General features: G+C 37.2%; 2 protein-coding genes and 1 long non-coding RNA gene across 3 annotated transcripts; 2 read left to right on the top strand and 1 right to left on the bottom strand.

Moving 5' to 3' along the window:
* Positions 1–1,725: 1,725 nt before the first annotated feature.
* Positions 1,726–3,884, top strand: LOC130472052 (uncharacterized). Its single transcript, XM_056842467.1, has 2 exons — positions 1,726–1,972; positions 3,541–3,884. The coding sequence occupies exons 1-2, from the start codon at positions 1,726–1,728 to the stop codon at positions 3,882–3,884; spliced, it is 591 nt and encodes a 196-aa protein (XP_056698445.1).
* Positions 3,885–8,033: 4,149 nt separating this feature from the next.
* LOC130459175 (uncharacterized) lies at positions 8,034–11,693 on the bottom strand. Its single transcript, XR_008918371.1, has 2 exons — positions 10,498–11,693; positions 8,034–8,295 (listed from the first exon to the last, which is right to left on the bottom strand). It is a non-coding gene; the product is annotated as an uncharacterized lncRNA (long non-coding RNA).
* Positions 11,694–15,225: 3,532 nt separating this feature from the next.
* On the top strand, positions 15,226–16,780 carry LOC130472053 (sugar transporter ERD6-like 8). The gene is made up of 5 exons (XM_056842468.1): positions 15,226–15,299; positions 15,408–15,504; positions 15,701–15,760; positions 16,139–16,260; positions 16,358–16,780. Exons 1-5 carry the CDS (start codon positions 15,226–15,228, stop codon positions 16,401–16,403), a joined length of 399 nt encoding a protein of 132 aa, XP_056698446.1. The 3' UTR covers positions 16,404–16,780.

Consider the following 16,780-nt stretch of genomic DNA (forward strand, 5'->3'; position numbering starts at 1 on the left):
TGTTTGATCACAAGTCCTAAAGAAGTAAAATAATGAACAGTCATTGTTGAACTGTTTAATTTTTCAATTGTTTGTATGTTGTGTCTTGAGTAGAGTCTTGAGTCACCTTGAACATAATATACTAATTAACGTAAAGTGTAACCCGAAAGAGCTTCAAAACTCCTGGAACGTATATACCTTGAGTATGAACAATGGGGGGAGTCTTGCCGGAAAATTTGTACTCCTAGAATGATACAATACGTTGTTTCATTCTCTTTTATGCCGTTGTGCATTGGAATTCCTTTCGGTATGGCCCGACTTTCGGTAGTAGCCCGACTTATTTTGGTGTATGGTTGGCTCCCATCAACCTTTTCTTTCCTTTTGAGGATACTTTACTTTACCCGTTCGAAGCTACTTTTTATTAATCTGTGAGTCAAGAGTCGTGTCAAGTGTCGAGTCTTGTCTCCATGTTTATATGTTTATTATATGGCTTTTGCATGTGGATTATTTAATTTTTGAGTGAAGCATGTTAGGATAGAATTTTATTCTAGCTTGTTCGTACTCAACTTTTGCTGACGTCGTGCTTCATGTCTTCTGGTCATGGCCTTTGCCTTAATGACCCTATGATGATCCATCAATTGCATTTGCGTTGTTGGGGAGTAGATTTTTAATAAAGCAGGTTTGTAGAGATACTTTGCGGGAGAAGTTATCATGGGATTCGAGTTGAGAGTTTTATTCTTCCGTAATTTATAAACTCTATTTTTATTTAGTCATGACTACTACTAATACTATTTTCAGTTAATGGATTTTGAAATGGTTTAATACTTTGGATTTGGGCCTCGATGGTTCCAACTTGTTTTAATGACCATTAACTATTTATTTATGTTTTGAACGTTAGTTAATTCCGCTGCGTAATTCTGGTAAATAGCCTTAGCCGTTATCACGGTGGCGGTAATATCTTGGTAATTCCTGTGTTTTAAGTTGAAAAATATTTTATAAAAAACAAGGAATTATTAGGGTGTTACATTAAACATTGGCATAATGTGGTTCAAGATACCCTTGTTGATGTTTGTTATCGGTCTTTCGGCGCGGAAAGAGGTTGGTATTGGTCTATCTGGAGGGAACGATGGAGCTCTCCGACCAGCAGACGTGTTGCTCTACTCTTGGGATCGAGGCTGTGATGTGTGTGTTGAGTTGACGGGATCATCTCCTTTGACACAATCTGGGTTGGCTGGTTTTGTTCCAGACCGGGTTGTGATTGATGCGACTATTCGGAAGCGGGTCAAGCACGAAGCACGTTGCAGGGCCATTGGTTATGGATTTCTTCCATTCTCCTTCTCTTCTCTGAGGGAGCTGGATAAGGATGCGGTTGCGTTGCTGAAGCGAATTCAGAAGTTTTCTAGGACGCAGGACATTGGGGCTCGAACTGCTGCTTATATTTTCACCAGGATAGGCTTTTCTATAGCCAGAGGAGTGGGGGCCCAGATTGTATCTCGGCTTCCCACTAATTATTTGTAAAATATTTGACATTGTTAATATTGATAATAATAATAATAATAATAATAATAATAATAATAATAATAATAATAATAATAATATCGATGTGTGCTGTGTTACCGGCTAGGGGTTCCTTTGTTCTCTGTTACGGCGCCATGTTCTGCTTGTTCTAGGGTCTTTGCGGGAGACATCTTTGGTGATCATGCGGTGTCATGTGCTGGTATCGTGGGTATTAAACATCAGCATAATATGGTTCGGGATACCCTTGTTGATGTTTGTTATCGCTCTGGGATTTCGGCACGGAAAGAGGTTGATGTTGGTCTATCTGGAGGGAACGATGGGGCACTCCAACCAGCAGACGTGTTGCTCTACTCTTGGGATCGGGGTTGTGACGTGTGTGTTGACTTGACGGGATCATCCCCTTTGACACAGTCTGGGTTGGCTAGATTTGTCCCGGGCCGGGTTGTGGCTGATGCGGCTATTCGGAAACGGTCAAGTACGAAGCACGTTGCAGGGCCATTGGTTATGGCTTTCTTCCGTTCTCTTTCTCTTCTTTGAGGGAGCTGGATAAGGATGCTGTAGCATTGTTGAAGCGGATTCAGAAGTTCTCTAGGACTCAGGACGTTGGGGCTCGTGCTGCTGCTCATATTTTCACCAGGATAGGCTTTGCTATAGCTAGAGGAGTGGGGGCCCAGATTGTATCTCGGCTTCCCACTAACTATTTGTAAATTATTGGACTTTGTTAGCTTTTAATATAATAACAATAATAATAATAATAATAATAATAATAATAATAATAATAAGTCATGTATCTTTTGAAAGTTTCAAACAAATGATAATTAAATCTGTCTATTTATAATGCAATTATATTATTCGATGACCAACAAAATTTTCGACTACATGTTGAAAAAGTATAAACAAAAAACGGTACACACGTATCACATGCATCACATCATAACCTATACAGTTTATTAATAGTTGTAAGCTTGACTGAATAATTACGCGGCTGCTAAAAGCAGCCTAATTTTACTTTATGCATGCAACCCTTTTTTACTTTCTTTTTTTCATTCTAAAAAAAACGCTAACTCTCAGTTTTATTATTTTCTCTTGATCAACCTTTTTTTTATATTATTTTGTGATAGAGATAGAAATCTACTATGATTTAATCTCTTAGGATATTTGATCTATATTAGACTTCTAGTCATATTGTGTTCCTAACCCTATTAGGACTTATAATGTAATCACTATATATATGTGATCAATTGGAATACACTCCAACTGAAGGAGTTTCTCATAATCTAGCAGGTATCAGATCTTAGGTTATAGTTTTAGCTTCCACAATTTTTTTTCTTTTCGATCTTGGATAAACTGTTCGCACATCACATAAGCCTTCCGCCTAAATTTGGTATCTACCAAACAAACACACAATTTTTTTCTTTGTGTACACGTTTCCACCATCACAAATTAATTCTCTTTGCTTGATAGAAATAATAGTGCTACTATAGCAATAACAATAGTCTATCGTACTCCTATTCTCTTAGTGTGTGCATGCGTTGATTTGTTACAAGCACTGGTAATACCGTAGCACCCGCTCGTCCCAATGGCTAAGGATGATGAAGTTCCTCCACCTGCTCCCTCCTCGGAATTGCACCCTGCTTTGGGAGTCAACAACATCAAAAACGCGATCCCTCTGATCCTTGATCGCTAAAAGGTACAATATTCCAATTGGGTTGAACTATTTGAATGTCATGCTCACACGTTTAATGTTCTTGATCACATAGATCCAAATACTCTTAAACCTACAGATATATCTAAATCTTTGTGGAAGCGCTTAGACTCGATTGTGAAACAATGGATTTATGGAACAATTTCAACTGATTTGTTGCAAACAATATTATGTCGCGGTGATTCGGCCGAACGAATATGGAATAAACTAAAGGGGATTTTTCAGAATAATAAAAACACTCGGGCGGTGTATCTTGAAAATCAATTTACTGCCTTGTATCTAATTTAATAATTATTCGGACGTTAATGCTTATTGTACTCACTTGAAAGTTTTGGCAGATCAATTGGCTAATGTTGATCAACCGATGACGGAACAAAAATTAGTCTTACGTCTTGTTGCAGGTCTTGAAAACACTGATTTTGACACCGTGGCTACCATGATCCAACAAACAGATCCCCTCCCTACTTTTGAGAACGCTCGAAATTGTTTACTTGCTGAGGAAAAAAGGCGATCTCATGACACTAGTGGCTCAAACGCCGCTTTTTTTGCTCAACCACCACAACCGGCGGCGGCCCAACCTTCCCAACCACCTCGCAACCCAGGCGGGAGCGCCATGGGTGGTGGTGGGCTGGACCGTGGCCACGACAGAGGGAGGGGTAGAGGCCGTGGTAGAGGAAATTGAAGTACCGCAGGCTCAGCCAACCATACACAGACTGCCCACAATTCTCAAGTTTGGGCCGGCCCAAGTCAACCCATAGTGCCTCAGCAAAGTCAATGGGTTGCTGCAACTTTCCCTTATCCACAATAGCAGGCCAATCCACAATAGACCCAAATTCAGCCTACATACTTTCAACAGATTACGCCAGCGCCTAATCCCTTGTTTGGGCCTGGCCCAGTGTCGCGCCAGCCAACTTATGCCCATCAGCAGGCTTACCTAATGCAACAACAACTTTACTATTCTGAGCCCATGATTCCTATAGAATTGGGTAATTCGTTCGCTAATATGATGTTGCCACAAGATCAGTCTTGGAACGTGGATTCCGGAGCTACATCTCATATGACGAAGAACGGAGGTATTCTTATGCCCTTATTTAATTTAAGCACTAATAATCATATTTTGGTTGGTAATGGTAATTGCATTCCAGTTACAGGTTATGATCATACTACACTTCCCCACCCTAAACCACCCTTAGCCCTTCGTGATGTCTTATTAGCACCTCAAATTATTAAAAATCTAATTTCTGTTCGTAAATTCACTACTAATAATACGGTATCCATTGAGTTTGACCCATATGATTTTTCTATGAAGGATCTTGGCACGGGGAATTTAATCACGAGATGCAATAGTTCGGGGGATTTATATCCGGTCACCACATCCACACCGTCCACCTGTCTTGCAACCGCTCTCACCACCTTATCACCAACCATGTGGCATAGTAAACAAAATACGAAAATTACCCTAGTTCATTGGTCTTCCAAGTCAAAAGGATCTTCCATTGCAATCAAAATATGTATTTTAATTTGATTAGATATACGTGACACTAAAAAAAATCTAATTTGTTTGAACCAAAATAATATCCAAAAAAAAATAATTGGGAGAAAATAATAAAAGTGATCGGGGATTATAACTTTTTGAATGAAAAAAAAGAAAAGAATAAAAAAAGGATGCGTTCAAGTATAGTCAAATAAAACCAGGTTATAATAATATTAATATAATGGGAGTTTCGTGGTGGTCGTGCGGAAAACACAGTCCATGTTTATTAAAAATGTTGCATTTGACTTGGTTCCTACTCATGTTTAGGTGCTCTCTCAATCAGCAATCCACATCTGTCCATCGTTTATTCGTATGTATTTCTTTTTTTCTGTTACAATTAAGTAGGTACTCCAATATACTCCGTATCCTCTTGTAGAATCTTTTGTACCAAAAAAAACTCTTGTTATCTGACCAACATAAATTATAGAGTAGATAAAACTAAGAGGATGTCTATAGTAATGTGATATTCCATTCATTATGGGATTAGATATTAATTGCGCATTGCGGAAAAGGGAGAGGCGTTACGTTCATTTTTTTTTTTTTGAGGGCAAAGATTAGTGCTTGTATTAAGTTAAGGACAGAGTGTCCATCAAAACATACGGTGCAATCTCCTTGGGGCAGAGATTAACCCATACTTCTTCAACACCAAACGGCACTAATCTAGCAAGGTGATGGGCTACGAAGTTACCATCCCTTTTAACATGATTCCAAACTACAAAATCAAAACGAGAACACAAAGATAAGATATCATGCAATATCAAGTCTAATTCTGTCGAGTACACCGAGGCTTTGGTGAGTCTCTCCACTAGAACCTGATTATCCGATTCGATCACCACCTTCTTGTAGCCATATCTTTGCGCCAGCTTGACAGCCAAGAGCATGGCTTTGCCTTCTGCAATGATCGGTTCCCAGTAGCTACGAACCCTCCTTGTGGCTGCAAATAACACTTCCCCTTTTGAGTCACGAGCGACCGCGCCTAAACCAGTCCATCCTTCTTCATTCAGAGCAGCATCACAATTGATTTTAACTACATCCCTTGGTGGGGGGATCCACTTCTTTGGGCTTTTCCTGATCTGCTTTCTCACTGGCCCATATATGCGAGCAGTGTAGGTGCTATGTTCTTCCGCCAGCCGAGTGGTTCTTTGAACTACTGTCAGATGTGGAACCTCCTTGGAATTAAATACTTTGTCATTCCTTCTGTTCCATATTTGCCAAAGAAGAATAGCTCCAAGTTGTAGCTTTTTACTGTCTATCTTCGACCATGCCCCTATTAACTCTATGAACTCCACATTGTCCCTCCAAACCATCTCCTCACAATTCAGCTCGACCCACAAATCACTGACTGCAGGACACTCAAAAAGAGCATGCTTAACTGTTTCCTCGGCATGCACACACCATGGGCAGTTATCGTACTCCGACATGTGCCTTCTCTTGAGTAATGCCCTCACTGGCAGAGTACCAGTGCATATTCGCCACAAAAAATGTCGAACTTTCGGGGTGACTTCCATGTTCCATAATTCAGACCAGGATTTGTGAAATGCTTCAAGATTACAGGATTTGCCAAGGAAATAAGCTGATTTTACAGAATACTCTCCGTTCTTTGAGAAGGCCCACATGCGTGAGTCGCTCGCTGGCTCGTGGCCAAGAGGGATGGAGAGAATGGCTTTGATATCTCGTTCTACAAATTTTTCCGAAATGACTTCATAATTCCACTCTTTTGTAGCTGGGTCGATGAGGTCCTGCACCACCTCCAATCCATCAACTCTATCCGACACAATCATGCTTCCATCATCATCCACGGCCCATTGATCATCCCATATGCTTATGCGTGATCCATCTCCCACTCTCCACATCGTACCATCTTTGACTAGAGATTTGGCCGACCATATGCTGTTCCAGGAGTAACTTCCAGCTATCCCCAAAGAAGAAGAGAGAAAGTCAGTTTTAGGGTAGTACTTCGCAGCAAAGACGCGTCCCAGAAGAGAGGAGGGCTCCTTCATTAGTCTCCAGGCTTGTTTCCCTAATAGGGCTATGTTAAAAACCCCCATATCTCTAAAACCCAATCCACCCAAGCACTTTGGAGTACATAACGCATCCCAATTAATCCAATGCACCTTCCTTTGAGGGTCCGAATTCCCCCACCAGAACCGAGCCGTCATGGACTTGATTTCTTGAATGACACTCACTGGGAGTCGGTATACTCCCATTAAATATGAGGGTATTGCCTGGATAACAGATTTAATTAGCACTTCCTTGCCGGCTCGAGAGAGGAGCTTCTCCTTCCAACCCTGCAGTTTCTTCCATAGTCGGTCCTTTAGAGCCGAGAAAACCACCCTCTTAGACCTCCCTAGAATTGTTGGGATCCCAAGATATTTAGCATGCTTGTTGACCAACTGCATCTTCAGAATACCTATCATCTCTTCCTGTTGTGATAAACTAACGCCTTTGCTAAAAGAAACCTCCGACTTATCATAATTAATTTTCTGCCCGGAAGCTGCTTCATATGTGTTGAGTATATCAACTATCTTGGAGCATTCATGCTTAGCTTAGCTTTTGTACTTGCTTCTTTCACGCATTTTTGAGCACAAATAGAAGGTGAATATATTTCCTTCGTTTCGGAAATATCGCATTATTTTGTTTTTTTCACTATTCACGTTACGACTTTAGCCATTTTTTGTGATTCGTATGTAAGAAAATTGTAGTTATGTACGGTTATTTTAGATTCGTATCAATATATATTTTCTGAATATTAAATTTTTATAATTTTTTCTTGCCCAAGGTTTGAGATATTAAGAGTCAAAATAATGTGTTAGAGGGGTAAAAGTCAACCTTGATGCGATATTTCCGTAACGAATGAAGTATATGTATATGGGTTATTTTTGTATGGACCTGGTTCACAATAATTTTAGTGTGGACCCAAAACCAATAATTTTCCCTACCACTATTTTCACATATATAGAGACCTTTTTTTTTTGACGGGACATACATATAAACCTTTATTATTCATATAGGGACTCTAATAATTAATTATACACCAAAATCTCTATTATATAAGCCAACTCCTGAGGGCTTTTAAGTAAATTAACTTTTCGTGTCCACCAGACAATTTACAGAAATACCCTTCGTTGTTTAACAGTGTATGCCAGAAGTGATCAATTTGATTCCAATTACTAACGCCCAAAAGTGATTAATGGCCCATTTAATGTACAATCACTGCTGTACCCAAAAAAAATCTTTTATATGTTAATTAGCCCAATTTTGGTTGATTGGGAGTTAAAACGGGAAAGAAAAAGAAAATTAAGGAAAATACTACACATTATTACAATTGAAAATTATTACAAATCAGGAAACAAAATCACAAGTACACAAAAAATTCTTTAAAATTCTCCAGTAAACCAAAAAGCCTGAAAAATTCTCCAGAAGAACGCCATTCTCGAAAAAAACCCTACCGCACTGAAAATTCATTCTCAAAAGAACTCCATTCTCGAAAACCCCATATCACCATACTTCTTGAAGTCGCTCCCACACACGTAACGTAAGTATAATTTTCTCACGAATCCTGAAAATAAAAATATAAATTAAACAAATTTCAAATAAATTTAATTCATGAGTTTTAATGCATAACAACAACAGAGATTAAACATCTAAATTTTTAAACAAATTCATGAATAAGAGCCATTTAATTCAGAGCCATTCTTCAGATTCGAAAACTTTTATGCATAGACAAATTCTTCTTTTGAATTTTTATGCTATGTAAATTAAATCTGTCTACCTAACACACTACCTGTTTATTTATTTTGCAGATTTAAAAATACTCCGTATAAGGTATGTGTTAAAGAAATATTATTCTCATAGCCATTCTTGTGATTTGAATATGCATTGCCAAATTAAAGAAATATTATTTAATAATAATAATTCGAAATTTTTTGAATTTTTATGCTATGTAAATTAAATATGCTTACCTAACACACTATTCGTTTATTTATTTTACAGATTTGAAAATATAAGGTATGTAAGTTTCGTGCTTTTGTGGATTTTAATAAATTATTTCATATTTTAATTCATGCTTTTAATTAAATTATCTCTTATAATTTTTTTAATCTCTATTTGCAGATTGCAAAACATAAGTTATGTTTAACAGAAATAACGTAAATTTGTGTTAATAGAATTATGAATTGTAAAAGAATTGACTTGAATCAGTTTTTATGCAGATTTTCAGTTGGTTTTGAAGTCCATAAAGAGATACAATAAAGAACGACTTACGGTATCTTCCCCAACAATCTTTTACACAAAAAATTAGTAATAGGCATGGTTTTAACCGATTTTAAATAAATTATTTCATATTTTAATTAATGTTTTTGATTAAATTATTTCTTATTTGATTTAAATCTCTAATTTCATATTTTATTGACAAAATATTAAGTACTTGACAATAATTCATGGTTTATGCAGATCAGAATAACCGTTTAAAGTTCGCAAGTTGGGTGTCAAGTTCGTCAAGGCATACAATAACCAACAGAGTAAGGTATGCACCCCATCAATATCTCAAACCAAATAGTAATATGCATGATTTTATTGATTTCAATTAATTATTACAGATCGATGTTCATGCTTTTATTTCAAAAAATATGCTGTTATTTTCAAATTTTATTAGTAGGACAAATAGCTAGCAATTTAATTTACTTCATTAATTTTCAAATAAATATCATTACCACTAACAAATGTCAAAGATTAGTATCAGTTTTTTAAATTACGAAATCAAGTACAACTCAGAATTTTAGCCATACAGCTGATTCAGTTAAAAAAACAGACTGACCATCAGAGATGCTAGAAGCATCAAGCATGAAAATACAGTTTTCAAGAATCCAGAGTCTAGACTCTTAATTCTTTGATTTCAAGACACCCTAAGAACTGACAGTGGAACTTAACAAATAAAGTTCATGCACGCGAAATTCATTAAACCCAGTGGTGTTAATTTTATTTGTAAAATTCAAAATATTCAAATTAATTCTTTCATTTCAAGACACCCTAAGAACTGATAGTGGAACTTAATTCTTTGATTTAATGAATTGTCTCGCACGCATCGCATAACAACATAACAAATAAAGTTTAATCTTGCAAATTCTCAAAGATTATAAGACATCCATAGTCTAGACTCTTAATTCTTTGATTTCAAGACACCCTAAGAACTGACAGTGGAACTTAACAAATAAAGTTCATGCACGCAAAATTCATTGAACTTAACACCCTATGTTCATCGCATATTTTGAACTTAACAAATAAAAATCATCCAGAAAAATTCATTAAAAATTGAACAACGAAATTAAGACCAGAAAAAATTCAATATAAACCGAGTAATCACCAAATATAAATGGTATAAATTACATTTTTGAAACCCTACTTTTATCTATTACCAGAAGCCAAAATCATATAAACTAACTAAAATCCCCAAATTGTGCTCAATTTCAGCCAAGAAACCCTCATCTTCAATCACCTAGAAGCTAAAATATTGGGATTACCTTCGTCAAGGAATCAAAACAATAACTTGATATCCTCAAATTGAGTTCAATTTCAAACATGAAACCCTAAAAAATCGAATACCCCAATTTCTAACATGAAACCCTCAAAAATCTCACCAAATTAAAACAACGTCAATTCAAGCAACATACAAATAATTGACAAACCCAGAATATTAACAACAAATCTCACCCAATTAAAGCAAATTTAAATTAAAAAGAGTTAAAATCAAACAGAACCGGACCTTCGCATCGCATCACCCAGCGCCTTGCGCGCCTCGCCACCGCATCGCCGCCGCCTCCTCACCAGCAGCTTTCTCTCCACAGTGATACGACATGCAAACCAAAAATGCAAAAAAAAAAAAAACAGTGAAGCAACAATTAATCAAACGAACACAAGCTTCAATTAGTTAAGCCTAAATTAAACCTTAAACACCCTATCTACAAGAAAATTTGATCTTATATAACATAAAACCCTTAATCTGAGTTGAATTAGTTAGATTACATAAAACCCTATCTGAATTAGAGAATAGGAGAGAGGGAAAGGCGAGAGATTAACCTTATATTTCTTGATCCGAGTATTTTCGCAATATGTTGATCGGAATTTGAAAGGATAGGCATTTTGAGCGCAGTATTTTCGCCATATTTGAGGTTTATGCCGCTTCTTCAAGGAGAGAGGGGAGATTCGATCAACGAGGAGAGAGAAAGGAGGAAACAAAATAAAAATATGTTCCAGAATGAAGGAAGCGGCGGATAGACAACAAAAGGAGATAGGGTTTAAGACATGTTGAGTATAGAATGGATTGGGCCTTGGGAATTAAATGGGCCTGCTTTCTTAACTTGAAAATGAAAATGAGAGTTCACTAATAGAATGGAGTAATGTCGTGGTTTATAAAATAAACGGAACAAAATTCTACGGAGTATCATCTAAAGTTCTTATAAGAATATTAATATGAAAATACAAAATAAATAATAAAAAATTGACAAGTTATGTTTGATTACAGGAAATAGACTTTCGTTTTAGTGGAAAAGCATAGAATAAAAAACATTAAAATAAAATATTTAATTTAATTATAATTTAAACTTTCGTTTAAGTAGAAAAGAAAAGCGAAAGGAAACAAAATAAAATATTTATTTTATTTTAAATTTAAACGTTTGTTTTAGCAAAAAAAGAAAAAAAATGCATCAAAATCAGCAACTACTTATGTAAATAATGTTAAATTTTTTAATAGCTTTAATTGTTCATAAGATTCGATCATTCGTCATGTAAGGCTACGAGTATTGTATGACCTGAATATCGCAACATATGGACTTTGCGAATGATTTTTAGTGTCTAAAATTTCTAAAATTGCGCACGCATCGCGTGCATGAAATAATAGGCACAATAAAATTTCTAAAATTCACGCACGCATCGCGTGCATAAAATACTAGTCTTAAATATGGTAACCATATTTTGAATCATAGTAACCCTATGTTTTTAAAATATGGACTTTGCGAATGATTTTTAGTGCCTACTATTTGTAAAATTTCGCACTCATCGCGTGTATAAAATATTAATATCACATTATTCAAGCACAACATGTATCAACGACACCAAATCAATATATTTTTTTCCATAATAATCCTAATAAACATGTCAAAATAAATTAGGAACAAGTTGTTGAACTTTTTTTAGGTGTGGTTCACAATAAATTTAGTGTAGACCATATCCATTTAAGAATTATACCACGGGGTACATTACTAGTATATATGTATATGTCCCAATAATGTCTGTGTAAATTAACTAAAATGTGTAGTGAATGCTAATTCAATCCTCAACACATCTCATACCAGCTCGTCAATTTGACACTTACATAACTGTTAATCTGTTAGCAGAGTAACAAGTAACGAGGGACGTGTTAGACGACCTGGTTAACTACACGAAAGATGGAAAAAACGACTAACAACGAGCCTTCAACAGAAGAACTCGATCTAATTAATAGATCGAGCAAAAAACCTAAACGCAAAATCACACACCTAATCTTCAATCGCCAGCCAGATGAGGAAATGGTGGATCAAAACCAACAACGACCACCCGGGCCGGAACCAAGAACCTCTCCAAATGCAAACAACAGACTTCCTGTTGTGAGAAGATCCTTTCGCGACCTTATCATAGCGGACCAACTCAACCGCTCGGCAGTGAACTTCAATGAAACAGAAGATGAAGACTTATCTGATGATGACACTGCCCCTGAGGATGTTGCTGACGATCCTACATGCCCGGTAATCCTACTATCAAAAGAGGAGAAAAAACGCCTAAGACAACCATGGAAACATGCTCTCATTATCAAAATGTTTGACATTAAAATTGGGTATATGTCTCTTATGAAACGCCTCAAGAAAAAGTGGGATTTAACTGGTGGTCTTATACTCACAGATGTTGGACATGACTACTTCATTGCTCGGTTTTCGAACATCGCAGATTACAACCATGTACTCACCCAGGGTCCTTGGATGTTGGATGACAATTACCTAACGATTAGGAAATGGATCCCAAACTTTACTGCTGACAGTGCCCCAATGAGATTCCTCACGGCATGGGTCCGTATCCCACATCTCTCAGTGGAATACTTTGATCAGGAGTTCCTAAAGAAGGTAGGGAGTAGAATTGGAAAAGTAATCCGTATAGATCAAAACACTGCCTCAGCTGAAAGAGGGCAATTCACAAGATTAAGCATTGAATTGGATTTATCAAAGCCACTCCTATCAAAATTCTGGTTCAGAGGTAAGACTTGGAAAGTACAATACGAGGGCTTACGCATGATTTGCTTTGCGTGTGGAAAAATTGGCCATTCTGGGGAAACATGTAGTACCAACAAAGATATGGTGATGCAACAGGAAGAAACTCAAGAACCACTGATCCAAACAAAGGACCGTGAAAAAAGCAATGACAATGAAGACCAATTATTTGGGTCTTGGATGCTGGTAAAAAAGCCACCTCCTCGGAAACGAACACCAAGGCCGGAAAAAGGTCAGGCAGATGCCGGCAGAGCAATGCCAAAACAGTCCACCCAGAGTCAAAACAGAACAGTCAATCCTAATGGTGACAGAATAGGAGGGTCGAGATTCTCGGCGTTAATTGGGCAAGATCTGGAAACAAATCAAGAGAACAATGGTAACAAATCAGATGGAGTAAATCTCGGAACCGATTCATTTGTTGAATCCTTGGAAATAGTGAACTTAGGGAAAGACTCCCAATATAACCATAATGGTACAGTTGGAAACCCCTTTAATGTAGGGATCTCGAATATCCAAGGAAACAACCTTTCAAAAAACAAACACTGGCAAGTTAAAAAGAAGGCAATTATCTCTCCTTCCAACTTTGCACTACAAGATATTTCTAATAGAGAAAAGATCCCCTTGCCCCGATCTTTTGAGTTTCCAACAGGAGATAAGGAAAACACAGTGGTATACTTCCAAGCAAACTCTGAAGCTAACCCAGCAAAAGCAGTCACAAGCAATATAAGTACCCCATCTATCCCCCCCAAAGCCAAAACTACGACCTTTAAGCATTGACAGACCCCCCCCAGCAAAACAGTATTCCGAACCCTGTGACAACCCTCACTCATGTCTCACCTACACCTCAATCCCAACCCCATCCATCTTCGGATCCCCCCGGAGAAAGTCATATGTGCGAGTTACCCGATGAACAACCACTAGTGGAAAAACAATCATTTGCATCACCACATTTGCCTCGCACATTTAAACATGTGACGCAATTGACAGTTTTAAGCATTAAAATTAGTCATTTGCGTCGCAGAATTACTAATCTGCGACGCAGATGACTCTAAGATGATCTTAGAGTCATTTGCGTCGCAGATTAGTAATAATGCGACGCAAAATATTACCTCATTTGCGTTGCAGATTTACTAATCTGCGACGCAGATGACTCTAAGAGTCATCTGCGTCGCAGATTAGTAATTCTGCGACGCAAATGAGGTAAAAAAAATTCGGACGTGTCAATGGGTTTCTACCTCTCTCCTCAAACACACTCTCTCCTAATTCTACCTCTCTCCTCAAATACTCTCTCTCTCCTAAACTCCCTGCTTCTTCCTCTCTCCTCAAACCCGATCCAGTTTCTGCCTCTCTCTCCTCAACCTCACCACTCAAATTTTCCTCCGGCAAGGTTCTTGCAAAAAAATTCGGTTTGTAAATGAGGTAAGTCTTCCATCTCTTTCCTCCTTTCTTCAATTCTTTTAGGTTTTAGAACTTTCACTTTTGTTTAAGTTTTTTATTCTTCAATTCTTTATGATAGGTTTCGACAACGGAAGAGGGAGAATCGGGGTCGTAGAAGAGGTGGAGGAGGGTGTCGGAGGTGGAAGCGTCATTGAAACCGCCGGCGTCGCACCCTTGCTACTGTCGCAATCGAAGCATCTATTTCGAAATCCTTGGAAAGGGAAGCTTGACGGCGGAGGTTTCTGGAGAAACTAAATTGACGGCGGCGAGGTGGAGGAAGGAGGCGGGACTGTTAGTCGGAGGTGAGAATTTTGTAATGCTTCCATCTGTCTCCTTCATTCTTCATTTAGTTAGGGTTTTGAACTTCAGTTTATGTAATTTTGGATTTTCGATTGAATTCTATTGAGTTTGCTCATTTTACTTTTTGATTAATGTTCTTGATTCTGTTTTATTGTGATTGAACTTGACTTTGAGTGGAAATTGAACTGGATTTATGATGAATGGTTGACGATTGTGTCTCCATTTTCGTTCTTAAGACTAAATAGCTTGATTTATGTAAACATGGTGGAAGTTTGATTGGTGTTCCTGTTTCTGTGGAAAAATTGATTTTTCTAGGGGTTATTTTGAGCTGAGGTCCAACCTTATGAGATATGAGATACCAGACATCCAATTTATGTTATTTCTTTAATAATCGTCTGCCATGGCATGTATATCCTGATGATTGTAGTTTCTTAGTTGGAATGATTTGCTTGCTTTATATGGAAATTTCCATACAAGTACTTTGTCTTGCTGAATTGCAGTTTGTCTTGCTGCTTTATACTTCAGCACCCATGTAACTTGATGATCATTAGATTTTGACTTGCGTTTATGTAAAATTCCCAACAACATATATCAGATGATTGATTGTTTTTCCATTTAACTTGTGATTGTATTGATGGAGGTGGCAGTTCTCCTTGTTTGGATCATTAGCTAATGTAGGAGCAATGGTTGGTGCAATTGCTAGTGGTCAGATTTCTAAATACATTGGGCGCAAAGGGGTATGAAATTTTATCCCTTTCCTGCAATTTATTGATGGTTTTTAACATATAGAATTTGTGTCATTGTCACCCATTGTTGTCTCTTAAAAAGGGTCCTACTTGATATGAACATTAACAGATGTTCATAAGTCATAACAATGTCTGTTGTACTGTATTTTTTTTTTAATTATGATTTCCTGTTTTTAATTAATTGCAGTCACTGATGATTGCTTCAATCCCAAATATCATTGGATGGTTGGTCGTATCATTTTCGAGAGTAAGTGAGCTATATAAACGAGCATTGTGCTATTTGTTTATCTTCAATCCCAAATATTATTGATTGGTTGGCTGGTCGTATCATTTCTGTATTGTTGAACCATCTATAGGATACCTCATTTCTGTACATGGGGCGATTGGTTGGTTGGTTTTGGTGGTTTAGTTATGCTGTTCATTGAAATCATCAATAAGTAAGCTCTCTACTTGCTAGAAAAGTTTGTTTTCTGACCGTGTTGGATGTTTGAATTTCCATGATAATTCACAGCATATTTAAGTTTGGAGTTTGCCATCATATTTAGGTATCTCTATTTTTTTGAGAAGGGAAACAACCAAATCACCGTCAATACAATCCAGGATCTAATGGAATTAATTACTACAGAGATGCAAAGTGATAATGCGGCAACAGATTCTGCTGCTGAAGCTTTCTTTGCAAGCACATTGCGGTACATCCAATTCCAGAAACAAAAAGGTGGCGCAGTTAGTGAGAAATATGAACCTAATGTTAGTTTTTTTGTTGATCTGGGTAGGTTTGAATCATTTCTTGAGACTGAAAACAAGCTGTTCAGATAATTAATGAATTTCTAAATTTTTATTGTAGGAGAACTGAAAAGTTAAAACTTGAGAAAGGGAAACAAACTCGGTAACAATTGCTCTTCAATCCGCTAAACTTGTGAGAATTGTCGCCTTTGATCTTGCTCTTGGGACTCTTGAATGGTTCCCTCATTTGTCTTTGAATACGCTGACGCTGACGCTGCGTGCTACGTGTGTCATGGGAAGTTGCTTATCCAAGCATGATCTCAACTCTCAAATTGATTTGGTAATTGAAATTTTGAAGCGTCCAGGAGAAGTCCTCCCTGTTTGTCTTAGTGTCGCACGAACGCTGTAAATTCATAATTTAGTGTGCTTCAATTTTAATTTCTCGGCTTTTTTTTTCTCGGTTCAAATTTTTATTTTTATTTCATATTGTAATTTGTTTGATTTTGGTCTGACAATGGAGTTTTTTTCATCTGCTTGAATGATA

Source organism: Spinacia oleracea, chromosome 4 (assembly GCF_020520425.1).
Source record: "Spinacia oleracea cultivar Varoflay chromosome 4, BTI_SOV_V1, whole genome shotgun sequence".
Taxonomy (NCBI): domain Eukaryota; kingdom Viridiplantae; phylum Streptophyta; class Magnoliopsida; order Caryophyllales; family Amaranthaceae; genus Spinacia; species Spinacia oleracea.